General features: G+C 40.3%; 3 protein-coding genes across 3 annotated transcripts; 1 reads left to right on the forward strand and 2 right to left on the reverse strand.

Annotated features, from left to right (window-relative positions):
• The first annotated feature begins 10,593 nt into the window (after positions 1 to 10,593).
• TSSK3 (testis specific serine kinase 3) lies at positions 10,594 to 11,871 on the forward strand. The gene is made up of 2 exons (XM_053457288.1): positions 10,594 to 10,747; positions 11,141 to 11,871. The coding sequence occupies exons 1-2, from the start codon at positions 10,594 to 10,596 to the stop codon at positions 11,806 to 11,808; spliced, it is 822 nt and encodes a 273-aa protein (XP_053313263.1). The 3' UTR covers positions 11,809 to 11,871.
• Positions 11,872 to 13,070: 1,199 nt separating this feature from the next.
• Positions 13,071 to 22,628, reverse strand: BSDC1 (BSD domain containing 1). Its single transcript, XM_053454771.1, has 11 exons — positions 22,553 to 22,628; positions 21,522 to 21,582; positions 21,269 to 21,385; positions 19,636 to 19,803; positions 19,493 to 19,547; positions 17,125 to 17,240; positions 16,152 to 16,220; positions 15,845 to 15,926; positions 14,254 to 14,673; positions 14,008 to 14,105; positions 13,071 to 13,715 (listed from the first exon to the last, which is right to left on the reverse strand). The coding sequence occupies exons 1-11, from the start codon at positions 22,561 to 22,563 to the stop codon at positions 13,683 to 13,685; spliced, it is 1,230 nt and encodes a 409-aa protein (XP_053310746.1). The 5' UTR covers positions 22,564 to 22,628; the 3' UTR covers positions 13,071 to 13,682.
• A 577-nt stretch (positions 22,629 to 23,205) lies between these two features.
• On the reverse strand, positions 23,206 to 24,163 carry LOC128474881 (oligodendrocyte transcription factor 3-like). The gene has a single exon (XM_053457289.1). The coding sequence runs from the start codon at positions 24,161 to 24,163 to the stop codon at positions 23,528 to 23,530; it is 636 nt and encodes a 211-aa protein (XP_053313264.1). The 3' UTR covers positions 23,206 to 23,527.
• Between the last annotated feature and the right edge of the window lie 3,378 nt (positions 24,164 to 27,541).

Here is a 27,541-nt window from a genome sequence, read left to right on the forward strand (position 1 = left end):
CATGAATGAAGCTTTACGGGAGAGACTGGAGACTTTCTTTCAACGAAAACTTTTACAGCAGAGTGGGAAGGAATTTAGGCATATATCATCGACATGTAAACCTGCTATATCTCGGCAGCCAGATCTCCCTGTGGAGCCCTCAACCAGCGCAGACAGTGGGGTGGTTCTCAAACAACCGAGTGGGCTTCGGATGGAAAATAGGGATGCGTTACCCACAGAAGAACCTGTTATATCTCAGGAGCCTTCCCCTGTGGAGGAACATCTTCAGAAAGAAAGCTCAGCGAGCTCAGACAGCGGTGAATCTTCAAGCAAGACTTCACAGGCAGAACTATTGACATCTTCCCCGTCTTCTCAAACCTGTGACTCGTCACCCACCCTGACATCCACACTCCTGTTTGGTCTGAAGAACACCATGATGAGGATGTTCAACTGCTGTTGCACATTTGGCTCATCAAGTACTGATCGTTCAGAGGAAGATGGATCTTGAGAACAGACGGATGAAAAATATCTATCCTGTGCATGTTTCATTTTGGTTGTTGTATTCTGCTGAGAGGCTGTTCCAGTCATCCACTCAGTAATCCAGAACCATCCAAAGCACATAAAGTATGGCAGTTTTTCTGGATTTTCTGCCACTATTTACACTGCTATGTATATCTGTCAATAAACTGTAAATAGCATTTAATATTCTGTTATGTGTGTTTCTAGTGCAGCGGTAGAACTGCTGCCATACCCAATAGCTGTCCCTTTTCCTACCCTGCTCCAGACACTCGCCCTCTGTCTCTTCAGACATCCGAGACACTTCAAGTGCTTGTCTCAATTTGTCGCCTCACTCCGTCATCATCCTCAGTTTCGCTTTGTCCTTCACTGTGCCGCACCTCTTTTTTCTTTCCACGTGTAGTTCATGTATAGATAAAATAAACAACTAATGGAAACACAGCACAGCAGCTATAGATCCAATGAATAACAAATAGAAACCTTGTGTCTGAAGGTATTAATAAATAACACGTGAAACAGATTTTATGCAGGTATAGATCAACTGAAAAATCACAAGAAAACTCAGCATTGAAGGTTTAGATCCAATAAATAATGCATGGCAACTAGACTTGTGCATTCGTATTTGGGGCGAACATGAAAACGAACACGAAGAGTGCGTTTTCGTTGTTCAGCCCGAATACCGAAGAAACGAACCAGGATTATAAATGTCCGGACGAGCGACTCTATTGGTCGCCAGCAGGGGCTCACCTGCCATCAACCAATGAAGTGCAGGTTTACTTCATTGGTTGATGGCAGAGGATGCCCCTGCCGGCGACCAATAGAGTTGCTCGTACGGACCTTTAAAATCCTGGCGCCAAAGCTGCAGCCTAGTGTATACCACGTTAACCCAGTATTAACTCCTTCTACAATAAAGAGCAAAAAATGAAGAAAAACAAAAAAAAACACGATGAATGTACACGAATATTCGCCCGAACCGAGAACAATAACGGGTGAATATTTGTTTAATACGAAGATTTTTTCCCCCACAAAGACGAACACAAAGAGTTGGCCGGTGCCCAAGTCTAATGGTAACCCTAAATTGCAGACATACATCACATTTCACACACCCCAAAGGCCAGCCCTGGCATCCGGATTACATCCAAAGGACCTGCCCAGAAACCAGATTGGACACATAGGACTTGCCATCTTTATCCCAACAGCCTGCTTGTGCTATCTTTGGCCCAAACAACCTTTCTGGGCTATATTTGCCACAAACAGCCTCCCTGTTTTATCTTTGCCCCAAACAGCCATACTATGTCATCTTTGCCCCATACAGCCTCCATGTGCCATTTTTTCCCCCAAGCAGTCCCCACGTGCAATGCTTGCCACAAACAACCTGCCTGTGTCATATTTGCTCCAAACAGTGAATATAATATAAGAAAAGAATATAAGTGAAAAATGAGAGAAAGGGTGTAAGCAAGAGAAAAGTGAAAGACAGAAGTGTGTGTGTCTGTGTGTGTTTATAGTATTTGTGGGAGGGGTATTTATATAACCCTCTCTTTCAGGGAGTTTCGTTAGCGCTGGGTGTCTCGTTAGAGCTTACAGGCTCTTTGTTCACAATGCAAGGCCGTCTCGTTTACACTTCCAGCTCGTTTACACTTCCAGGGCATCTTGTTGCTCACATTAGTGGATTTCGCTGCACCTCATCTAGTCTCTCGTCTCCCTGGGCATCCCTCTCTGTGCTACCTTACATTCTCACTCAGCATCCGCCTCCCTCTTTAGACTGGGTAAGAATTTTCATTTCTTATTCATCTGCTTTCTCTACGCAGGGAGGGAAGGGGTCTTGTTTAGACAAAGCTGCTTAGCAGCTCTACTCGTTTCATGGGCAGGAAAGGAGAGGTCTTGTTTAGGCTGAGCTGTTCAGCAGCTCTTCTCCTTTTATGTGCAGGGAGGGAAGGGGTTCTCATTTTCTACTTGTTTTATGTGGAGGAAGGGAGGGGGGTTCATTTAGAAAAAGCTGCAGGCAATCTACTCGTTTCACGTGCAGGTAGAGATGGGGTCTTGTTTAGAGAGAGCTGTTCAGCAGGTCTGCTCGTTTCATGTGCAGGGTGGGAGGGTGGCTCATTTTATACTCGTTTTATATGCAGGAAGGGCTCATTTTCTACTTTTTATTATACAGAGAGGGGGCTTTAACAAAAAAAACATTCCTCCGTACATTTGTTCTACCTTTTGCCACACTGTGCGAATAACTTCTCTTTTATCACCCTGGGGAACCAGGAACCCTCTCCCTCTCGTCTCATTATATCTATCTCTCCCTCCCTTCTCACTATCTATCATTCTCACTATCTACCCCTCTCCCCCCTTTGACGTTCACTTACCTGCTAGAGGTCCTGTGGTGGGAGCCGAGGCCTCTGTCTCTTTACTCTGCCACAGTGCGCGCTGCTTCACTGCTGAGCGCCGTTATATGACGCCATATTCCGGCGCTCAGCATGAACTGCCAGCACCGTGCCTGAGCTAGAGGCTTCGCGGAGGAGACTGAGGGGCGCCGAGCGGTTGTTGAAAACTTCATGAGCTACCGCTCGGCACCCCTCTCCCTCCTCCGCATCAGAAAAAAAAAAAAGGACGGCGTTTCAATTCCGGGACAATGCATTGTCCCGGATTGAGGCTGCCCAGGGACATGGGACATTGTGGGCAATCTGGGACATGTGGTCACCCTAGTACCTGATCTAGGCTTCATCAAGGTCTTGGACTGTAGACCTCGCTGGGTTAGATGACCAAAAGTATGTGGACACAAGAGTTTGTTGAGCTTTTATAGAGCTCCTACCTAGTGCATTATGCTGTGCACAGGCACCATTGTGTTTTAACTCTGAATGTCTAAGACTTACACAGCCAAAACACTTGTGAATGAGCTCTACACAACCCAGTATCTCTACTGGGTAGCGTAGTGCTCAATGATGCAGGGTCTAGCAGATTCTGTGGCCCTCACTCTTTGTCCCACCATCCAGGAAGGAAATGTTGGTGAGTATGGTAGCTTTTGCACCTTATGGGCAAAAGGAAACATTACAAATCCATATCATGTGAAAACGCATCTCATAATCGCAACACTAAAGAATGAAAACTGCAAAAGTATCTGAAGCAAAATAAACATTGCAACACGTCATTTATTAAAATGTACAATGCCTGCTATAGCCAGTTGGTGTGTGGCTTGTGAGGCATCCTCATTCATCCTTCCTTCTTGTTTACAGTGAGATGTCTCAGATCCAGTGCTTGGCTGCTCATGGAAAGGTACATATGAACGGGGACATGGACTACAGTCAAACAGTGACATCCTGGGGACCTCCCCAGAGGCCTGCAGGCACAGGATGAAAAATGTAGTTATTTTAGTGCTTGGCTTGTCAATCCTACCACTGTGTCTTATTTTGTAAAACTTTAATATACATTTTCCCTTTGACAACATTTACATATATATAATGCACTCAGTGGTTGTACACACCCACCTTGTATAAATAATAAAACCAAATTATCATGATGAATTAAACATTGTGAATATGGGTATATGGTACAAGGTCGCAAGGAAACGCATTAAACCATAGGATATGTTTGGTCCTCTGTATGTAGAATTGAAGCTTATTTAATTTTTTCCTATGGAACTAAATGAGTTTTTGCATCTCAAGAACTCAACCTAATTTCTACTCAGTTTGGAATACGAATGAATATACTCCTCCGAGTAAATAAGAAACTTGAAAGCCCCCCCCCCAGTTGACTTTTTTCTTCATGTATGATGATTATCTCCCCAGTATAGATACCAGAAAATCATAGTCTGGTGAACATTTTGGCATTATTTTTAATATTAAGTCATCATCTGAATTCTGGTGACTTTGGAGTTTTCCTTCGACATATTGTACATCTTGTAAGCTTTTTGCTGATATCAGCTGAACTCTAGACACTACAACTCATTAATGTATGGTTACACATTAAACTTACACTGTTTTGACCATATTACTAGAATAAAATAATATTTTTTATTTATGACACTGCTGTTTTTTTATTTGATGACTTCTAAATTTTTATTTTCAATAAAAGATAAGGCAAATTGGTATATCAATACTTTTTATTGGGCCAACACAAGAGACGTAATCTTCCATATTTTTTTTTTTAATGCACCATGAAGGGCCAGTCTTGGTTAATGTCCAAGGTAGCCAACAGGCAGCTTATAAGTTCATACATTACTAGAACTTTTTGTGATGATATGCCACTCTGCCCCCCAGAAATGCCTTATAACCCCTATATGAGACTTTGCCTCCCTGATATGTCACTTTGCTGCCAGATATGACTTATACTCCCTATATGCCACTCTGCCTCCCAGATTTGCCTCTTCACCCCCTATATGCCACTCTGCCTCCCTGATATTCCTTTTAACCCCCTATTATGCCACTCTGCATCCAGAAATTCCTTATACCCCTCAGCTTCTCCCCATGCTTCAGATTCCTTGGGGTGTAGTGGGGGCAGCTGGTAGAGGTCTGCACAATGTGCACAGACAACCTCCGTTGCTGCTGCCAGCATTTCCGCCGGGGCTTCTATGAGCACCGGAAGGTCATGAGACGCCGACGCTCCGTCATAGAAGCCCCCGCAAAAGTGCCGGAAGCAGCGGAGGTTGTCTGCGGGCATCGCACAGACCTCCACTGACTGCCAGAGAGGAAGATCCAGGTCTCTTGCAGCTCTGGATCTTAGTCTTGTAGTCAGACCTCTATTTGAGGTCTGATTAGAAGGAAACCTTGAATATGACGATGGTTATTTTTCACAGCATTTGCTCTGAAAAAAAACCTTGTCTTATAATCGAGCAAATACGGTATTCCACCCACTGACAGGTGCCACAGACAGTGTTATTCACTTTACCTGTCAGTGGTCATAATGCTGATCGGTGTATATATATACATAAATACCTGGGACTGGCCAAGCATGCAGAAATATATTTAACCCCTTAAGGACCGGGCTCATTTTTCGTTTTCTACCCTGTGGGACCGAGGCTGTTTTGACACTTTTGTGGTGCTTGTGTTCAGGTGTAATTTTCTCCTCACCCATTTAGTGTACCCACATAAGTTATATATTGTTTTTTTCAGGACAAGATGGGCTTTCTTCAGATACCATTATTTTGATCGTATCATCTTATTTACTATAAAAAAAATAAAAAAAACATGGTGAAAAATTGAAAAAAAAGACATTTTATGACTTTTATTTGAAAAATCTTTTACTCACCTAAAAAAGCAAGTAAAAAAACTAGCTAAATAGATTCTACTACTTGTCCTGAGTTTAGAGATACCCAATGTTTTTATGTTTTTTTGCTGTTTTTTGTACGTTATAGGGCAATAAGTACAAGCAGCGTTTTATGATTTCCAAATCTTTTTTAACAAATCTGGTCAGTCTGCCTCCATCTCCTCTTTGGAACATCTTTGAAGCCGGTTAACTCAATTTAACCCCCTCAAACCATATATTTTTGAAAACTAGACACCCCAGGGTATTCCAAATGCTGTTATTTTAACCCTTTCCATGCACCAATTATACAACTACACTTTGTCAAACTTTGTAATAGTAATTTTTTTTATTTTTTTTTCCACACAAATTGTACTTTAGTTATAGATATACAGGTTCTGGTATATGTCACTATCAAACAACACCCCAATGTGTGTTCAGCAACATCTCCTGAGTACAGCGATACCCCACATGCATGGGTTTGTCAGATTGTTTGGCTGGTAAAAGGCTACTTTTGGGGCATGCGTAATCCAGGTGGTCATTTGGTCATTCTGCCTCCATCTCCTCTTTGGAATATCTTTGAAGCCGGTTAACTCAATTTAACCCATTCAAACCATATATTTTGGAAAACTAGACACCCCAGGGTATTCCGAATGCTGTTATTTTAACCCTTTCCATGCACCAATTATAGAACTACACTTTGTCAAACTTTGTAATAGTAATTTTTTTTCACACAAATTGTACTTTAGTTATAGATATACAGGTTCTGGTATATGCCACTGTCAAACAACCCCCCAATATGTGTTCAGGAACATCTCCTGAGTGCAGTGATACCCGACATGCATGGGTTTGTCGGGTTGTTTCAGATTTAAAATGCCACATTTGGGAAGTGCGCTTTTTTTCTCCATTTTGGTCAGTCTGTACCTATGCCCTATCTGTGAGCTAGGCCACTCCAATTTACCCCATCAGCCATTTTTTTTATATATTAGACACCCCTTGGGTATTTGAAGTGCTTTTATTTTAACTCTGAGATTTTTGAGAAATTTTAGCACTTGCTCAAAATAATAAACTTTATTTTTTTATTTTTTTTATTTTTTTAATACTTTTTTTATATTTTTTTTTACACATTGTGCTGGTACTGGATGGTTCATCTAGTGACATCACTGCATAATTATTTTTAAATGTTAGCACATTTTTTTTTTTCCATTTTTTTATTTTTTATTTTTTTTTGGAATATTTTACTAATCACATAGTGATTAGAAAGCTGGGCTCCATTGACTTGCATGGTTGAATGCAGTACCTGTATTCAACCAGCAAGTGGAGCCAGTTCTCTAGAGGGTCTGGAGACCCTCTAGCGAACTTTTTCGTCTTTATTGTTGTAGTTCCCGGGCCGCCGCCATCTTACTTGATGGCGAAGATCACCGGCAGCTGCGGCTGTGACCGCTCTCCGGAGCGGTCACAGCCCACCTAAAGGTAAGTGTTTGGTGTCGCTGGATGCCTCCTGATCGAGGCATTCCAGCGACACCATTTAAGTTTAGGAGGCGATCGTTGATCGCCTCCTAAACGCTTTTAAAACGGGCGTCCGCCGCCATACAATGTATGGCGGCTGTTGACGCCCCGGGGAGGGGCCAGACATGGCCCCCGATGCCGATCTCGGCCTTGCTGAATGCCTCGACATCGAGGCATTGCAGCAAGGCCGTTTAAGCGAAGAAAGTGATCCTTGATCACTTTCTAAGCTTATTTAACTTTTTGACGGTTCAGGACCGTCAAAGGTCATTTAGTGACCTTCTTGTCATGACGGTCCTGAACCGGCAAAGGTCGCGAAGGGGTTAACAGGAAACTGATAAAATAACAAAAACATAAATAAATAAACAAATAACATTACACGTTTTAAAGTCCTACGCTGCGATCAGAGAACACTTAAAGGTTGATAGCTGTCTCTAGGATGGGGGAAATTATGCCATGCCCTGTGAGGCCCCATATCTGGCATTGGATAAAATCAAAGAAATACTATTACAAAAAAAAGCAGTGAGATTTATGGATTTTAGTGTGGTGAACAAGTATGTACCAGGCCAGTCACTCCGCGTAAGCTGAAACCAGAAAATGTCAGTGTTTTTTCATGCCGCATGAGCCAGAAAGGTTGAGGAAAGAGGCCTTGCCCCACCTTAGGAAGGACATTGGTTATCTAACTCATTTTGGTTTACGTTGTTTGTTCTACCTGATGCAGGGTGTTGTAGGAACGCTATCATTTGGGTTACCCGTCTCTGTTGATAACATATAAAAGTTCTCCCCTTCAACAGGAGATGTCTGGGAAGGCTGCACACCAAACTTCTGGAAACTCATCTCTGGATGCTACCGGCGCCTGAGGAGACACATTGTAACGCTTATAACTGAGATATAAACATATTCTGGAAATAAGCAACAATCTCAACCGAAATGTAGTTTACATTTTAAGTGTACGTTTAATTAAAAATGAGTAGCCAACCATATATAGAATTTAAACCGAGTTTAAATCAAAAAGCACAAACTATAAATATAATATTAAAAAACAAATTACTTGTCACTCTGAAAACGTGATATATTTACTGAGTTGTCCCTGTGGGCTACAATATGTGGGGCGCACGACGAGAGCCCTACACACTAGAGTAGAAGAACATCAGAGAAACATCAGAAATGGATACGATAAACATAGTGTTCCAATTCACTTTTTAACCCACCATATCCAAGATCCAAAAGATCTTGAATTTATTGGCATAACACAGGTTGGTAAATTTTGGAGAGGGGAGGATTTTATTAAGAAGTTGGGACAGCAGGAGATGGAATGGATGTTTAGACTTAAGACCTTGACTCCTAATGGGTTAAACAGTGGTTTTGAATTGTGTAACTTTTTGTAATATGTATTCTTATCTATTTATTTATATTTATTCAGAACATTGTGGAGTTGAGAGGTGGAATTTTTGAATATCGATAGTCGGATTTCCATATGTATTTTTAAATATTTTATATTTTATAAACATAAGTATATTTGTATCTATTTTATATTTATTCTATGATTCCTGAGAACCCTGTATATATAACTATATGGATTAACCTATGTGGGGGTTTTATATGCATTTATTGTATGTCATTTTTATATGGATTTTTAAGAGAATTTGTATATGCATATAGGACATATACATAGGGGTTAAATTAAAGGAACCATAGTGAATACTCACCTGAAACACATTATTGGCATCAGCTGTTTGATTTCCTCAGCGGCCCTACACCAATTCGGATAGACCGGCTGCTTTATAAACCAGTAGGCAGAGCGTCAAGTGCATGCACCAGATGAAGCGATAAGCGAAACGCGTAGTGCGTGTTGACGACATCGGGAGGAGGAGTAGCATTACGGAAGTGGATCAGAGGACTAAGACGGCGTTTCTTTGTGGTAGCGCTGCTACGAAGTTTGAAGCCTGGACTCTGTGACATCCGAAACGGAGGACAACAAGTTTGCCTTTCTTTTATACATTAAAATTATCGTTTTTACCTACTCCCCTCCGCTGCCTACCTTCTTTATCTACAAGTACCAGTGTGGGATAAAGAAGCTCCTAAGGAGATCATCACACTCTATGTATGGGCATATTTATGCCCTTTAAATTGTAAGGGTCCGATCTGCTTAATAGCGTTTTTTTAAAAACGTACTTTGATATACTACACCATAATTTTTTTTCTTTTCTCTTCCTATTATATATGAACCTTTTGGATACTGTGTGTGGGAACTCTCGCTGGAAGGGTATTTTTGTACATATTATTTTTGTGTTGCACATATAATTTACTCACTTATTATTTGGGTGCGCAGACACTTGTGTGGTTTTGATCATATATAGAGCATCACTACAGAATGGTAATATTTGCAATAGATGGCAAAATGTCTTGTAATTTCACTAAAAGAAAAGTCGAAAAAATAAAGAAGTTCTGAATTTAATTTCCACTAATTTTGTGATTAATTTTCTTCTGAGATTACCCAGTACACTCTTACAATAGATGCTTGGTGGAGGGTCATGGGACTTGTAGTTCTTCTAGTACTGTCAGAAAGCAAAAACGATCAAGAGCTCCTAAAATGATGCCAAGTATATCTAGTGGTAAAGTATGTAAAACCCCATATTTTGATTTCCATGATGAGCACCTCCCTTTTTTGCAATAACTTTCTTACTTTAATGAAGAGTTCGTCTTCGCAGATCAGAGTCCCAGGAGATCCTAACCCCACCTAGTGGACGACGAACAGCAATGCACGAGATGTCCGGGCCTCCACCTATACTGTTACGGTTCTAAAACAGATACTGAAATATGACGTCATAGAAGAGAATACCAGCGCCACCCTGTGGTTATATGGTTCAGTATATCAGTACAATATCTGTTGTTAGTGGTACTTATAATAAGGTTGACAGGCACTGCTTTAGAAAGATGACATAGGCAACTTTTTGTAAAGCAGTCTGTCATGGAGGCCACCGCTAGACTTTAGTGTTACCTTATTCTTTAGTGTTACCTTACTCTTTAGTGTTGGGAAGAGTAAAATGGAGACACACCAAGTTGATACCTTTTATTGGGCCAACATATTTAAAAATGTGAACATGTAAGTATTCAAAACATCCTAGACCCCTTTTCAGAATGCTTTTGTTATTCTGTTGTTAGGATACATATTTTAGTGACCTCACCCTCATAGCATTGCCTCATATTACATCACAAAGGGCTATCTGTGTTAGTCTCTTGTCCAACCTTAAGCTCCTCACACGCCGCTCAGAGACAGTCAGGTTTAATAGCTTGAGCTCCTTGATGCCAGATAAGGGGAACCTGAAAGTGACGTGGTGACAAAGGAGCACTTTACACACGATGGAGGATGAGAAAGAATGTTTACTTTTTAATGGCTACAAACTTGGGAAGACAATCGGACAAGGGACATACTCTAAAGTGAAAGAGGCATACAGCAACAAACTAGGCAGAAAGGTGGCCATTAAAATCATTGACAAGGCAGTAGGTCCAGAAGGTGGGTACAAAATAAAAGAGCCACATCTTTTTTTAATACACCCCAAGCATGCTAAATAGCAGTGTTGAGAAGGCCGATTTCGTAACTAAATGCACCGTTGGAAATGCATTACTAATAGTGCAGAATGCCCAAACCTTTTCAAGAAATAACTCTTAAATCAAACAAAATTTTATTGGGAACAATTATGATGTGACACAAAATCCGGCACTGATAGGTTGCTGCAATACTGGAAAAAACAGTGCTTCTGTGTTGTCTTTATGTGACATAACCTTTAAAGAAAATAATGTGACAGATTGGTTAAGGTTAATTTGCGTTACAAACTAGAGAGCACGATTAAGGTTTTTGGCAGCACCTTTAGAATGACAGTAAATGACAAATAATCTTTCTTTTCAGAATTTATCCAGCATTTTCTACCTCGCGAGCTGAAGATTGTGGGTCTGTTGCACCACAAGAACATCATTGAAGTGTATGAGATTCTGGAGTCAGAAAACAGTTCCAAACTTTACATGGTGATGGAGCTGGCAGAAGATGGAGATGTCTTTGACTGCATCCTTGAAGGAGGCCCATTGTCTGAGGACTGTGCTCGGGTACTCTTCCGGCAGCTGGTGGAAGCTATCCGCTACCTGCACAGCCATGGTGTAGCTCACAGGGATCTCAAATGTGAGAATGCTTTGCTTCATCATGGCATCCTCAAACTCACAGACTTTGGGTTTGCCAAGCTTCTTCCCACGTCTTACATTGAGCTGTCTCACACATTCTGTGGTAGTACAGCTTATGCAGCTCCGGAGATACTCCAGGGTGTTCCCCATGACAGCTGCAAAGGTGACATTTGGAGCATGGGGGTGGTGCTCTATGTTATGTTCTGTGCCAGCTTGCCATTTGAAGACAATGACATCACTAAAATGCTTTGGCTCCAGCAGAAGGGCATAACGCTTCCCAGTCACCTTTGCGTGTCTGAAGAGTGCCGGAATTTGGCGAAGAGACTCCTGGAACCAGATGCTTGGTTACGACCATCAATTGATGAAGTTAGTAGGCACCCATGGTTCACTAAACACTCATGATATGGGTCCCTGTTCATCATGTTCAGGCTTTTCACCCCTGTGTATATTGTGTTGTAGTGCCATAATAAACAGCATCCTTGAGAACAGTTTGCATTAAGAAAACATTGTTACAATTTGTAATGATCTTAAGCTCAACCTAAGCAAAACCCTTATAAAAGTCAATGGTGGAATAGAATATAGGTACATAAATGAGGCTTTATAACCTAAAATGGATCATAGGTTGGGTTTGTCATTGGCTCAATCTCTTCTATGCTCCTTGTAAACTTATACTGCTAACTTTGCCAAAGGAATGCAAAGCTTTTGTGAAAATGAGTCATGACAAGACCGTTGGAGACCTTTAGGGCCCCGATGGTCCTCGTGTCATTGCTGTTCCAATTTAGATACAGCCATGTAAATTCTAGATCCTGGACAAGCAGCAGTACTTGGGGGTTGGTCCAAGAAACACTGTTTTCTTGGACCACTGGCCCCAAGAAAACCAAAATCCCCATAACACTTACCCAATCAATACCTTGATGTGCCACATGTCTCTTGTAAAAGCAGTGTACAGAAAACAGATGTGTGGAATCTTATTTATTTGCAATAAAGGAAAGAAACAGTATACATGTAAGCATTAAATGTAATGGGAATTAAGATACTGACCCATAACAGGGCACCCAACGCACCACACCCAACCTTTAATATCAGTTAAGTGCACATTCTGCAAAAGGGCCCATAGAAAATGATCATTACAAAAGAATGGATGGTTGTTAGAATTTCCATTTTTCATTTATCTTTCTCTCAAAAAAGCAGCCTGTCCTTCTTCCCAGCACCACATAACTTAAAATAGATAATATATATTGCACAAAAACCGACAGGCTAGAAAGTTAAGGAATCAATTTTGGGAGAATGAGGAAAAAAAAAGAGCAGAGGCCCGCAACAATTTGCTAAACTAAAAATGTTAAGGAAAGTGCTGCAAGCATTTCAAATTTGCCCAAAGTGAAGGTAATTCCATTCTGCTCTCCTCTAGCAAGTAAGCATGCTGCATATTTTAATTCTTCTGTGTCTGCACACAGGCCTTAAATGATCATACCCCCATCATTTTAATGCTCTGACATCATACATCATCAAATTGTCTGTATTGCTTATAGTCAGCTGTGGACCTTGATCTGTTGTTGGGCCACAATTCCAATCATCTTGAGCTAAAGCCTCAATTTAAATTTAGATCAAGAGCCACAATTTCAGAAGACCCCCTTAAGCCTTTGATGAGTATTCTGTGTTCAGTCACTGAGAACCACTTCATGTCTTCCTTTGTTAGATATTAAGTGGCCTTTCAGGTTTCACAAGCTTGGTTCAAACACTGGCTAAAGCAGTTAGGTGGTCTTCACCAAATTGGCTCTAGTTAGGGTGACATTAATTCTGTGAAAAGATGGTGTTAACTGCACATATACCCCCACTCTTGACAACACAAGGGAGGCAATATAGAACTAAAGATTCTTGCAAGTCAGTGACCTGCTGCGGCTTGTACACTGAAGTACAAGGTATATGGGAATTAACCACACTCAAACCTAAAATAAAACAATTTGGTAACTGTCCTTTGACAAAAGCTAGTTTTTTTTTCAAAGCCCCAATAAGCATATCAACATACTAAAGTGTCCTGGCAGTGAATGGGTTAAAAAGCTGGATGTGTTTTAATTACACCATGTTAACCCCTGCAGTGCCAGTGGAGTCTGAGATCTACCCCTAAATCCTGCTGCCATGTCCCTCGGTATATGAACCAGGGGGACTTGCCATAATGAATGTAAGAGATTGAAAAGCAGCTGGCGGAAGAATTTTGCAGGGCTTCAGTTTCTGAAATAGTGTTGTTTGGTATGGAGCAGGCATCTTCCTTCTCCAGATCATTCCCAGTTTTCCCAGTCCTCATCTTCCAGCTGCAATTAAAACATGGGCAGTAAGAAGGATGTGTCAGTACCAAGAAGTGACTGACTGTTATACAACCAAGCGTGCTCTAAATTTGCTTCCAGAATAATCATTACAAAATAAGCTTTTCTTTTTAAAAACAAGTGGTTACAACTGCAAACAAGACTTTATTTAAAAGAATACTTACACTAGGCAAAGAAACAGGTAGTAAATATAAGAGGAAGGCGTAGAGCTCCCATTATGTGTATATATTATTCATATCACAAAATATTTCTCTGTATACACTGTTGCAACTGCACTTACCTCTTCAGACACCTCCACTCGGGACAATGCCAGCTGCACTTCTTCCTCTGTCATGTCAAAGTCCTTCTCCCAGTCTTCACTGACATCTGTACTGGATCCTGATGGTGAAAAGGAAAATAAAACAGCATAAGAAACACAGGCAACAATAACCAGAGTGATAGCCTGCAGGCAGCGTGGTACTTGTGAAGAGAGTCCTCTGTTAAATTAATTCCCTATATAGATGAAACCAGTCATAATGGTGCTTACCTTTCTGGCCATTGTTAGATGGAGTTGATTTCCCACTGTCACTGTTCAGCTCAAACACGCGGAGGTCAGAAGGTGGCTCATCTTTCCGAGTACCCTGTTGAGCATTTGCTTTGGCTGCAGGCTGCTCTGTAGAGGCGTGTGTGGCACCAGCTTCCTGCACCTCCTCAGTTTCTGACAATGGAACATCCTTGGACTCAGGTGTGACTGAAGGATCATGGTAGGCCGGGTTGGCAATCTGAGTCACTGGTGAGATGCTCTCACTACTCTCTGAAGGGCTGGTGGCCGAGACAGTTACACAGCTCTGCTTTTCTGGCTCCTCTGAATTGACTTCAACATTCAGCGCAGGAATTGCAGGAGCTGCTAAACTGACCTTCTCCTTTGCGCTGTATCTATGGTCTGGGGAAGGCCCTGTGAAGTAATCTGTAGATTAAAGCATGAAAGATTAGTTTCTCAATCCATTGGTGTATGGGAGGAGTTTTCACATAGGAGGTTATTTAAACAAAATAAATTTAAAAAAAATTACTAAAAGGTTTCCTAGCATGGACTGAAGCCTAATGCCACGTTCTTCCTGCCTCAAGACGAAGAGGAGAGCACAGACCACGCACACTAAAAGTCCTTCACCACTGTTGGGACTTTGTATATTCAGTGGGTGAGTCCAGCTCGGCTTATTGGTCCCAGACCGGTCTGGATATAACAAGAGCAGGGATGGTTTCCATTCCAATAATAAAGCCTTACAAAAATAAAGCTGCAAATCATGTGGTTGTACCTCATCGTGAGGTCGAAACGTTGTTGTCTGTTTCCTACAATAAATCTGTCTGATGGAACCCCTGCGTGCCTGGAGCCTTCTTCTATTTTTGATTTACTGGGGAGCTGGCCCTTCCTGGCACAGCTAAGCACCTGAGTTCCTGTGGGGAGTGAGTGCAGATTCCTAATTCTGGTGACTTACAAAAATAAAGCTGCAAATCATGTGGTTGTACCTTCTGTGGCTGGTGCATATATCAATGCAGTAGGCCCACCACTGACAGTAAGCTTAACAGGGCAAAGGATTTGATCCGTTACACTGCCAACAATAATGATCAAGAAACTATGCAACTTGAATGGTCCTATTTATTACCTTGTCTGGTTGCCGAGAGTGGGGACACATCACCTGGTAATAAATATGACCATTCAAGTTTCCATCCTGGCCTTCCCCATTTACTATACTTCTCAATCCAGTTCAATTTGAATGCAACATGTGCTCTACCCTAAGCAAGTTCTGCAATGCAATGTATAATTTCCGAACAGGTTTTCATTTTTGCTTCTCGGTTCTAAAGGGAGTGTATTTATGAAACAAAATATTTATATATGTTGTACAGATATTCCTACTCAAAAGATGGTCACTTCCATGCATTCTGTGCCGTACATCTATAAAGAAAAGTAACAAACAAGCATTCCCAACCAATTATGAGAATGTTAACATCATGTAATCACCAAGAAAGCAAATAAACATTTCCTTAGAGCAGGTAGGACCTTATTGTAAGAGAAATTAGCATAAAACGTATTCACATATATGCATCATATATATAACTGTCTAACTGGTCCATGAGCTCACCCTCCTCTTCCTCCCACCTCGGCTCCTCGGAATGTACGCTCTGTTCTGCTCTTTGCTTCAGGGCATCTCTCCGTGCCTCTTCCTGGGACATGAAAGAGAAGTGTCAGATACAAGTAAGGACTTATTAAGTACTTTATATGTCTCTATTAGTCATATGAAACACATGCTCAAATGTTGGTCATGCACAGTCCAACACTGACACATGGGATGCTTGGTGTATACATCGCCTGGTTTTCTCTCATCAAGCTATTATCTTGTTTTGGTGGCCGGGATTAATTTACTCACTAATAAAGCATGGCCTACAGACCTGTTCCAGTTGATGCACTTTATAGAAGTATCTCTGCCAGAATTCAGAGTGAGATACAGCTGCCGGCACCTGGAAAAGGAATTTTGGTGGTAAGAACAGAAATCACATACTTTTCCCAACCCACACTGTGAATGTTTAACCCTTTTGTGTTGATTGCGGGGGTGCTGCTGCTGCTGTCTGCCCAGGCAGACCACCACAGCCACCTTGAGCCCGCCCCAGAGCCTGAGATCACTCCCACGGAGCCATTCTGTAGGCTTAAAATGTGTTTTCAGCTGCCACGGGTAGCTTTAAGAAAGGGGGTTGTTTATTGATTGGGTGGGAACCTGACAACATTCCACAACAACAAAATAAATGAAAATACCATGTATTTGAGTTGTTTTTTGAAAAACTGGAGAAATACCTAAATACACTTTTGGAGTTTTTTTTCTCATTTGAACTTATTATATATAGTTTTCATAGGTAAAACTGTGGAAATATTGTATTTTTCCCTAATTTTCCGCACATTTTTATATATATATATATATATATATATATATATATATATCTATTTATATATATATATATAATTATTTCAAAAGAAAGCCCTACTTGTGCTGAAAAAAACAATATATAAATGTGTGGGGGTGCACTAGATGAGTTAGTGGGCAATCAGAGTTGAATAAAGTCATGGCAAAAGCACAAAAACGCCCTGGTCCTTTAGTGGAAACATGGTAAAAAATAATAATAATAATAATAATTAAAAACCCAGTCCTGAAGGGGTTAAGTTATGTATTCAATATGAACAAGAACAATAAATAATGTATGTGTTATTAACTAAAACAGATTGTGTTTGTTCATTATTGTCATTTTAAGACAAGTTTATACAAAAATGCTGGTAATTCCAAAGGTTTCCCTTACTTTTAGATAGATACATAGATAGATATAAAGCAACCCTTTATATCTGGGTGATGTAGCATCCACTGGCGTTTCTTACCATCTTGGTGTAGAGTGCACGGATGGATGGGCTGCTAACAAGGAGCTCTGAGATTTTTGATTTCCTTTCCTCTGAATCCCAGTTTGCAAGCCAAGATTCAAACTGTGCTGGCGGGCCTACGATCAGAAATAAATTAAATTACATTTCAAATTGTACTGTAGTCCTATTTTACGTGCCCACCCAGTTGCAGAACTTTATACAAGACTCAATGCTCTCCAAGGCAAAACATAAGGATGTTTTACAAAAGATCAACATGGTTCAAAGGGAAGGGACATGAAAACCTAACATATGCAAAAGGCGATGCTGGACTAAAACCACAAATGTAAAGATACTGAAAACATTTTAAAATCAATTAAAGATAGATCAATACTGATCACGGTGCTAACCCTTAATACAGTTTATGATCAGAATTAAAACCTCCAACCTCCACCAGCTGGGGGTAAAGATGTAGTGATCCAACACTATACAGATGTAATTTAATGATGTTCTTGATACCGCTCCTAAGACAGGAACCACTGAAGTAATCAATGGAAAATGGGAGCCAAAAGACTAACAACCCCCTCCCCCCAAAAAGGGGGGGGGCGACATTTCTAGTGCATGCAATATAAGAATATACTCAATCAAGTAGTAAAATACGTACACAAAGTATCCAAAAAGAAAAACAGTGACATTATGGCTCCATCCCACAGCTGGTATTATAAAAAATGTATCCACCTGCCAGCCATAGACTGGGCCACTGATTAAGAAACAGTAAAAGTCTGGGTGCACTGCTTGGCACCATCAAGGTGAGTGTCCGCATGTGTCCCTCACTCAAGCACCACAGTGATGGAAACACAGGAACACAGAATTTGGAGCAAATAAGAACCACTTGGCCCATCTAGCCTGCCAACTTTCATGATGTAGACACTCAGACCTCAATCAGTCTTTTGTCTTGTCTTAGATTCAGGATGCACTATATAGGCAAACGTATTGGGACGACTGACCATTACACCAACAGGGACTTTGATGACATTGTATTCGAAATACATAGACATAGATGCACGGGCAAATATTCCCACAGAAACACTCCGCAATCTTGTGGAAAGCCTTCCAAGAAGAGTAGAAACTGTTTTAGCTGCAAATAGGGGACCAACTTCATATAACTGTCTAAAAGTCCATGTTGGTGTAATGGTCAGGTGTCCAAGTACTTCATATAGTGTATCTTTATGCTTATCTTATACATGTTTACATTCCCTCACTTTATTAGCCTCTACCACCTCGCTCCTGTATTAGATGCCTTTAAATATTTAATTGTTCCTATTACATCTCTCCTCACTCTTCTTTGTCGGGGCTGTTGGATTCTTGGTTGATCAATTCTTGTTCTTTTGGCTTAGATCAGGTAGGTACCCAATGAAAAGGGGAAAACTTAATCCTCTGGCCTTGAGGCTGATGACACAGAGGCATCATGTAGCAATCCCTGGGTAAGGTGTGCTTGGTAGCTCATACTTTTTAATTTTAGCAATATTACAAAAGGTCTTAATAGTAATGTATATATTTTTGTAGATAATGTGGAGGGTAGACATTCTTGGTGGTGATTTAAGTAAATTAGATGAATGGTCAAGACTTAAAGGTAAGCAAGCAATGCCATAAAACACCAGAAAAAGCAAACAGGTTGTATGCAGGGTTATATAGCTATATGCATGAGTAGCAGAGATAGAAAGCTGGCTCTGCTACTTTATTTTTTAAAACCCCATTTCCAGAAAGATATTGACATATTGGAGAAAGGTCCAAGGAGGGCTTCCAAAATAGTATGGTTTGCAAACTAAGGGATCTCAATATGTATAACTTGGTAGAAAGACACCTTCTCCCAATTCTAGTTCACTTGATGTGGGAGGATGAAATGTGGGAAGCAGAAGCCACATAAAATGTTATATTTGCTTTATAAGAAGTATAGTATAGTAATGTAGAGTCTTACTGTCATGCTGATATTACTGATAACAGTTCACACTAGGTTTAAGATAACAGCTGAGAGAAGTGATATCTGCACCAAAAAGGCACCAAAATACCCTTTCAGGCAACCTTGGTGTGCAGCACTAATATTTTATGTATTTATACATTTGTAAATAGACTATTATTACTATAATCTTGGATTTACATTTACAATAAAAAAACATCCTTATTTGTCATTATACAGCGCATTAAAATACACCCAATATGCATCCTATGGATTATAAATTATGTTAGATATTTAACCCCTTAATCACAAAGCCCTTACATGTACGGTCTTAAAATGCATTGTTTTCAATGGGTTTAGGGACCGCCCATTGTCCTTAAGGGGTTAAAAGTGTTCTCCCGACAAAGCCTAAGTAAAATGTCATTAACGCATTACCGTCAGGCTCATTGCAGTAAGTGGCTGGATCTGACTGCAAACTGTACAAGCGGGCCTAAAATAGAAAAAAATGGAAAACAAGGCATTACAATATAATATACTCAACAACTATGGCACAAGTATGTATTGTATGATGTAAATACCTTCGTACTGTCATAAAGTTCTGTAGTACCAGAGGGTGTGGCCATCAGTGTAATGACATCACAGTCAATGGTTTTGTCAGGTGATGGGGCAAAAGTGTCAGAGATAATGCCCAAAAAGTCTGACAGACCTTTCTTAACTTTTTCTGTGGTCCCAGATGATCCTTCAACCTGTTAATAAAGAGAAGCCTACTTAACAGAGTCTTAAATGCATTACTATTAAATAAAAAGGATAACCTATATTTTAATCACCTTCTGACTACAGCATTTATTTGGCTGCCATGGTGATAAGACATCCTTTTAAACTAGGGCTGCAACTAATGATTATTTTCATAATCGATTAGTTGGCCGATTATTTTTTTGATTAATCGGATAAAAAAAAATGAATACATTTTTCATTTATTTAAAATAATTTAATAAACAAATGATGTTAAAAACAAACAGCAGAATAAAAAAAACTTTGATAAAATGCATTTCTTGTCTTTATTTCCCAACCAACCCCCCCCCCTATTATCCACATTTGAGCCCAGGCTTGCCACACTGCCTCCCAGATATGCCACTCCACTCTACCCCCAGATATGCCACTGTGACCCCTGATATGCCTTATACCCCCTGATACACCACTCCGTCCTCCCCTGATATGCCGCACTGCCTCCCAGACATGCCACTCCGCCCTCCCTATATATGCCTTATATACTCTATATGCCTTATACTCCCAGATATGCCACACACCTCCAGTTATGCCACTCCGCCCTCCACACATATGCCTTATACCCCCTGATATGCCTTATACCCCCAGATATGTCACTCCGCCCTCCTCTGATATGCCACTGTGCCCCCTGATATGCCACACTGCCCTCCCCACATATGCCTTATATACCCTACATGCCTTATACTCCCTGATATGCCACACACACCCAGATATGCATTATACCCCCAGATATGTCACTCTGTCCCCCCCAGATATCCCATAGTGTCCTCATAGATTCACAGACTTGTTCACAGCGCACTGACACAATACTTTTATAAATAAATACATTAACAATCTTCACTACCCACTACCCAGGATTTAGATTCCCCTTAGTTTGCCCCCCTTTACCTCTAACTGCACCTTAAATTAACTTTATTAAATTAATTAAATTAACCCTCAAGACCCCATCAACCACAACGGCCCCTAAATTAACCCTAAAGACCCCATTAACCACAACTGCCCCTAAATTAACCCTAAAGACCCCATTAACCACAACTGCCTCTAAATTAACCCTAAACACCCCATTAACCACAAAGTCCCCAAAATTTACCCTAAACACCCCATTAACCACAACTGCCCCTAAATAAACCCTAAAGACCCCATCAACCACAACTGTCCCTAAATTTAGAGTCATGTGACGTGACGTAAATTTACGTTTATGTGTACGAGCAACGTGAAGGCAGCCTTGCAGGAGTATGCAGGATTACCGGGACCCGCAACACCCGAAAAACCACCCGCAAGTTTTTTTGACTGCATCCCGATGCAGTCCCCTAGTGTATGGCCAACTTCTCCCCTGTGTTATAAAGCTGGAAGGCTAAATAGTTCCAATGGTTTGCGTTTGGCATTGCACATTTTCCCCGATGTCAGAAATCCACATAAACTTACAGCCAACTTCTCCTTGACGACGCTAGCTGTGGCTGCTATTGTACTGGCTGTGTCATGTTGCATAACCCGGCTGAATTCTGTCAGGTCCCTTTTCATGAACTCCATTGCCTCTGCGGACTGAACATATAAAACCCTGTTATTCAAGGGACCATACATAAAGCATCTTGATTCAAAGCACAATGGTGGGTGGGTGTGTGTGTGTATAGCTTTGTCCACAAAGTAACACAATAACCAAGGGAAGCTTCTCAAGTACCTTATCTCGTACATTGCTGTAACTTTTCTGTAGCCAGCTCCTCCACCAGCCCCCATCCTCTCTGCCAAAGAAAACAGTATGTTGTCAAAAACACATGGCACAAAAAGGTTATGGGACTATAGAAAGATGTACAATCAAGAGAGAATGCCCAGTTCTGAATCGGAGGAATACAGTAGACACTGATGATGTCACACGACAGAAACATTCTTTTTTAAATAGTAAATATTTGAAGATTGTTTTTCCCCTCTAATCTGACATAAATAGTTAACAGGATGACAAGAAATACCAAGGCTTTTTTAATTAGTAATATTAGTAATAGAAATGCATTTTGGGTACACAAAACTGAAAACATGGACTTGAGATGTTACAACATAATAGTTTTATGGAAGAGTAATATAAGCATTTTAGACAAATAGAATAAAAGCAAACTGTTAATGAAAAGATACATGAAGTTCAGTAAATATCAGAAGGCCACTTCTCCAGAATGTAAAGGGTAGTTTGAGCTCCGGTATGGTAGAAATAGATTGGGCTGGGGAATCAATATTTTAATATTACAGCTATCATATATTCATGGATTCTCCCCATCCTGAATACGAAAATAAATTAAATACTACGAGCATCTAATTGTTTGTGGCTCATAAAGGGTAGATTGCTTCAGACATGAAGGTGAATACTCCAGGATGTAAAATTGGGCCAGTTTAGAATAATGTCATTGCAGGGGAGTTCAGAGAGAGAATATTCGGAAAATGGTCGTGTTTAACAGGTGCTTTAAGGACACCGTTCAAAGCAAATGTCTCTGGTGAGTTGACAGTTTATAAAAGAGATGCTGGGTTCGATGGTAACACTAGAAGAAGTGTGTGATTCGGAGGTCTGTGGATTTAGGACTAGAAGCTCGTGGGGGAGAAAGACCCGTCAGGTTTCCCTGCCTATGCCATGTACCGACTGTGCTCTGAGCTATACAAGTGTACTAAATTATTTCTGGTTTCCCAGCAGCTGTCTAACCTAACACCAATAACAGACTTCTCGCTCACCCTTCCGCCATCTTGGCTCCGTGACATCACCAATATTTACCGACCTTTGACCCCGCAGGGCTTCCGGTGCCTTCCCGGCTCCGACCGGAAGTTCATAGGTGGGGCTTGAGCACTGTGGGGAAAATAGCGTATTTTGCACACTCAAATTCTCATTTTTTTTTTTTTTTTAATCAGCGCGCTAGGTGAACACAAGTCTCGGTCCTTCTTTACAAATGTATGAGGTATCTATGTGGCCGCAAAGAACGCAGGAAACCGCACTTGACACATTATAGTGTTATGCAGCAATAAACACAAGATTTTTCTTGACGTGATGTACCGTTTTCGCGCCCAAAATGTAACAGTTGCTCTGTGTTCTTTGAAGTAATCTCATCGAAACATAATTTTTGGCAGATAAGAGCCATTTTACTGCTGTCAAAAAGTGAAACTTTACTCGCGACCTGAACTTGTCTAGTGCCCTGTTCAGGATAGCCCATTTTAAAAGTAACAAACTGGAACAAGTACTTCTTTACTTGTATATATGTGTATGTGAATAAACAGATTATATGATGCGTGTACCTACATAGATACAGATAATATTTAGTAAAACAAGGACTCGATTTGCATTTTTACATTTATTTATATAAAATTACACTTTTTATATAATAAAATATGTAATACATAATATGACATTTCAGTTGCCTTATTCTCCCATTCCCATTTCAATCCCAAAAGGCGACAGCAATGTTTCTGTAATAGCAACACTAAGCAGCAAGTGTTTTTCCAAGTACAAGCCACAAGTACATATTGAGGGGCTCAACCACTGTTTCTTTAGACATTATTAAATACATTGTCTTTAGTCATTTGTGGAAATCAAAGGCTGGACACAGATGTGTAACATGTCTTTACAAAAGAACAAGTTTAAACATGGCAGAGTTCAAGAATATAGTCTACAGAAATACAACAGTCTTTTTTTTTGTTTTTGTAGAACTTTGGATATCATTTTCCTGGGCATGGAGCCGGATAGTTGGCAACAGTCCTTGACAGAGGATGTGGAAGAGGCTGACACATAGCGCTTGGACAGAGAAGTCCTGATAAATGGTTAACAGCAGCAGGGTTGTGTCTGTGGTTAGGAGTTACTAAACCCAGGTAAGTGGTAATGTCCGAAGGAGGCATAGTGCCCATAACTGGAGGTAGATGTCCCAAGTGATGGAGGGGCAAAGAGCTGGCACAGCCAGATGCACGCTGACCTCCATAGACTTCACTCACCAGTTTCTTCATCTCTTCTAAGGAGTTGGTTAGCATTAGGATATAGTTACGTGCCAACATCAGGGTTGCGATCTTGGACAGCTTCCGAACAGAGGGACCATGAGAGTATGGCATGACTTCCCTCAGACCATCCATGGCTTGATTCAGGTCATGCATTCGTTGTCGTTCACGACTGTTTACTTTCAGGCGTAGATCATGTAGATTCTCCTGGGGAATTTCATTTCTATTAGCTCTCACTTTCCCTCGTGAAGTCATCTTCTGTCCTGAACGTATTGTCTGTAACATTTGTCCAGGCAAATATTTAGGACTTTCTCCATTCTCAAACTCAGGTGAGGAGGACCTGCTGGATTGGCAGTCTGAATCCATTCTATAATGTAGTTTCTTTCTTCAGGTTGTGGTTTATTAGAGGAGAAAGCAGTGTCAGCTGCAGTTTAAATTGCAAATGTTCTCTGAGGGGGGTTTAGTCCTTCTGCTAAGAGACCCTCATTCACCAGCCGGCTGCTATTAGTAGGGTCCCTGCAGTGCTTGGCTTATTTATACATGGCTTGTCACAATAGACACAGAGACCTCACAATGTCTTGTTTAATATGCTACCCAATCACAAGAAGACACTGACTCAAGCCATTAACATTTAGCTGGGAATTTATAGTTCACCCATTTTGTTCTAAGGACCCTTCTTCATTCACAACTATAATACAGGTTTTGCTTTTGTGCATATTTAATTTGCAATATGCAAATCGTATTTGCAGGATAGTTTGTATGAAATAATCAGACATTCTCCATATTTTAGAAATAACTCTATATCCCCACAATACAACGTGGTATCACTTTTTTTGTCTAAGACTATTAGAATGTGTTGCAAGGCTTTAGCAGGTGATGATCAGTAAAATTATTTGACTTTTTAGTGGTGATTGTGCTAAACCATTGCCTCACAATACAACATTACTTCCTGAAACAGGTAGTATTTCCTATTAATTCATTGTTATGAAACAATTGCACCAGGATTTTTCCTAAGTGGTTATTTTATTGTGAATCAAAGAATGGCAAGTAATGTGGATGAAAACAAATTAACAAATTATTTTCCAGCTGCTCTGAAACTGAAAGATGTTGAATAGCTACAATTACCTTGTTATGAATACATAGTTTTATACATAATGTCAGTGCTTATTTTAAGTTACTGTGAATGCTATTTTCAGCAGTGTTTTACACTGCTATGGACCATGTACTTCTGAAAATGAGTAGGATGAGTAGGGTTCTGAAAGCAAATGTTTTTTTTGGGGGGGGGCAAATGATTTGCTTTTCAAAGGAAATGTAAGGTCAAAAAAGTAATCTCCAGAAAATACAGTACACATACCATTGGGGTAAGAAGTTACAAGCAGCATATGTATGCATAAAGTACGGTAATAGCATTTCTGTACTGCCATTTATGTAAACAGTACACCCGATACAGTTAATCAAGCAACATGATAGGACAGTGATCATTAACAGTTCCACGGGTGCAAACATAGTGTTACTGTGGCCAGAATAGCACACGAGGATGTAGAGTTGTTTGGTAGAAGGGGAAATGTCCAAGGCCTGGGGGATAAGGAGAATGAGGACTGGGGATTAATCATTCGCCCCAAAACTGTCAATGATAGAGTATGATGATGGAGAATCAGCCTGTGACACTCTCAAACAATGACCTGTTCCCTACCCAGGTTCAGACAGTTCCTGGCAAACCACAAAGCATCCTAAACCTATTGAATTTTACCATGGCTTCTAAAGAACACTGCATGGGTGAGGTGTTTAACATCCAACGTTTGTTCACATAAGCAGGAGAGTTTAGGTTCTATTAGAGGCATACACCAGCCATTAATTTAAATTGATGCCTTTTCCGCTTGGAAATGCATAAAGGGATTTGGCTAAACAAATCTCCTACATGTCAGTGCAAATGTGTGTTTACCACCAGCCAGTTCCAGGGTGTCTAAAGAGACCCCTAGTACATATGAAATCCCAGAAATCCCTCCCATTGAATTCAGTGGGAGCAGTAGCCAGTGACAGGCTGCACCATGGAAGGAACAGTGTGCTACACTTCTTGGGCTTTTCCTAAAAATTTATTTATTTATTCCCACAAAGTATAGAATCCACATTAAAGTACTCACAAATGCATTCATTGTTTGTGGGTCTGTATAGGACTCGACACTGTCCCTTTAAAGAGCACTGGCTGCATGATGCAAAGTCAAATCAAAAGAGTTCTTGAAAATCACCCTATATATATAATGAACAGCTAGTTCGGCCTAGTAAGATAATCTTGCCAGCGCTTTCGCTTCACAATGCAATGTAATATCAAGGAGTTAAAATAATGAGCTCACGGGAAAATTCCCTCTTAATAAATAAACCTCATATGAGTGTACTAATACTATAATGGTCATGCATTTTCATTCACATCAAAATACCCCTCAAATTCAATGAACAATCAACAAACACATTGATGTAGAGGTTAGAACAATCATCAAATACATTAACTGCTCAACCGAAGCTTGGAAATTAAACTCTATGCACCCCTTTTCTCTTTCCTATGAAAAGAGCTATACTTCAAAAGACCCTTTCACTTTCTCTTCAACCCAATATATTTATGGGTCTCATAGAATATGTGTCCATCAGTTCATAAAGGAGAGAAATTTCACGGGCACTCAGAGGAGAACGATTACCATTGATTCCTGCTTCTGAGTGCCGGTTCGCCAGGGACTAGATAATAGGACAGGTTTATTGTCGTATGGCTTCAGGGAAGTGTCCAATGAAGATGTGATTTACAATGAGGCATAAAGCACACAGCAGAGGTAGGGTATAGCCTTGCTTGAAGTGTATTAAAGTCTTGTAGGTCTGTGTTAAAGTGCAACTAAGCAGAAACCTGTGTAATGAGCCAGCAATTCAAACCTAATATTTAACAGATGCATTGTAGGGCTGCAAAAAGGCAGTTAACATACTTAACTAATCAGACCCAGAACAAAAGACTAGTGTCAATAACATAGAAAACGCTGCGCTTAAAAAAAATTACATTTTGTCACATTAGTATATTGTTACCACAAAAGGTAATTTTTTACAAAGCTTTAAAAATGTATATTATAGCTGTTAGATATAGACTTGATATTACAATGTAAATAAATATCATATTTTGCTTTCATACTGTGTTAATGTTTATCTTGCAGTCTTGCAGTACACTTGCCTGAATAAGTAGGTATAATTATATAAAAAAAATTGTTGCCTGTGCAAATAAGTTGAAGGCCTATTGGACTTTGTGGCCTGGCATTTATATTGGCTGAACTTGCCTCTGGATCACAGGTCAGGAGCACAGTTGCCTTCTTTTAAATAACACAGAGTGTTTTCCTCTCATAATCATTCCTGTTGGAGAAAGTGTAGTTACAATAAAACATTAATCGGAAGGTGACCATTTGTGGACATAAAAACTCATTTCATTTTTTTGTGCTCTTTTTTTCTTGATTCATATTTTACTGGTTTTCCCAACAAAATCATAAAAACAAAACAATACCCTAATCACAAGGAAAACAAAACAAATGAAGATACGCAAACATAACTCAAGTCCCTCACCTATCTGGGTCAACACCGAACAGTCCCATGTTCCTTGTTGTTTCCAGTTTTTGCTTAAATACATTTGACCAACAGGAGACCTGGCAAAGCTTTATAATACAGTGTGGAAAATTTACATTGGCAGATAAAATCAGATAGCCCAATTAAAGTTTTGTA

This window comes from Spea bombifrons, chromosome 2, assembly GCF_027358695.1.
Source record: "Spea bombifrons isolate aSpeBom1 chromosome 2, aSpeBom1.2.pri, whole genome shotgun sequence".
Lineage (NCBI taxonomy): Eukaryota > Metazoa > Chordata > Amphibia > Anura > Pelobatidae > Spea > Spea bombifrons.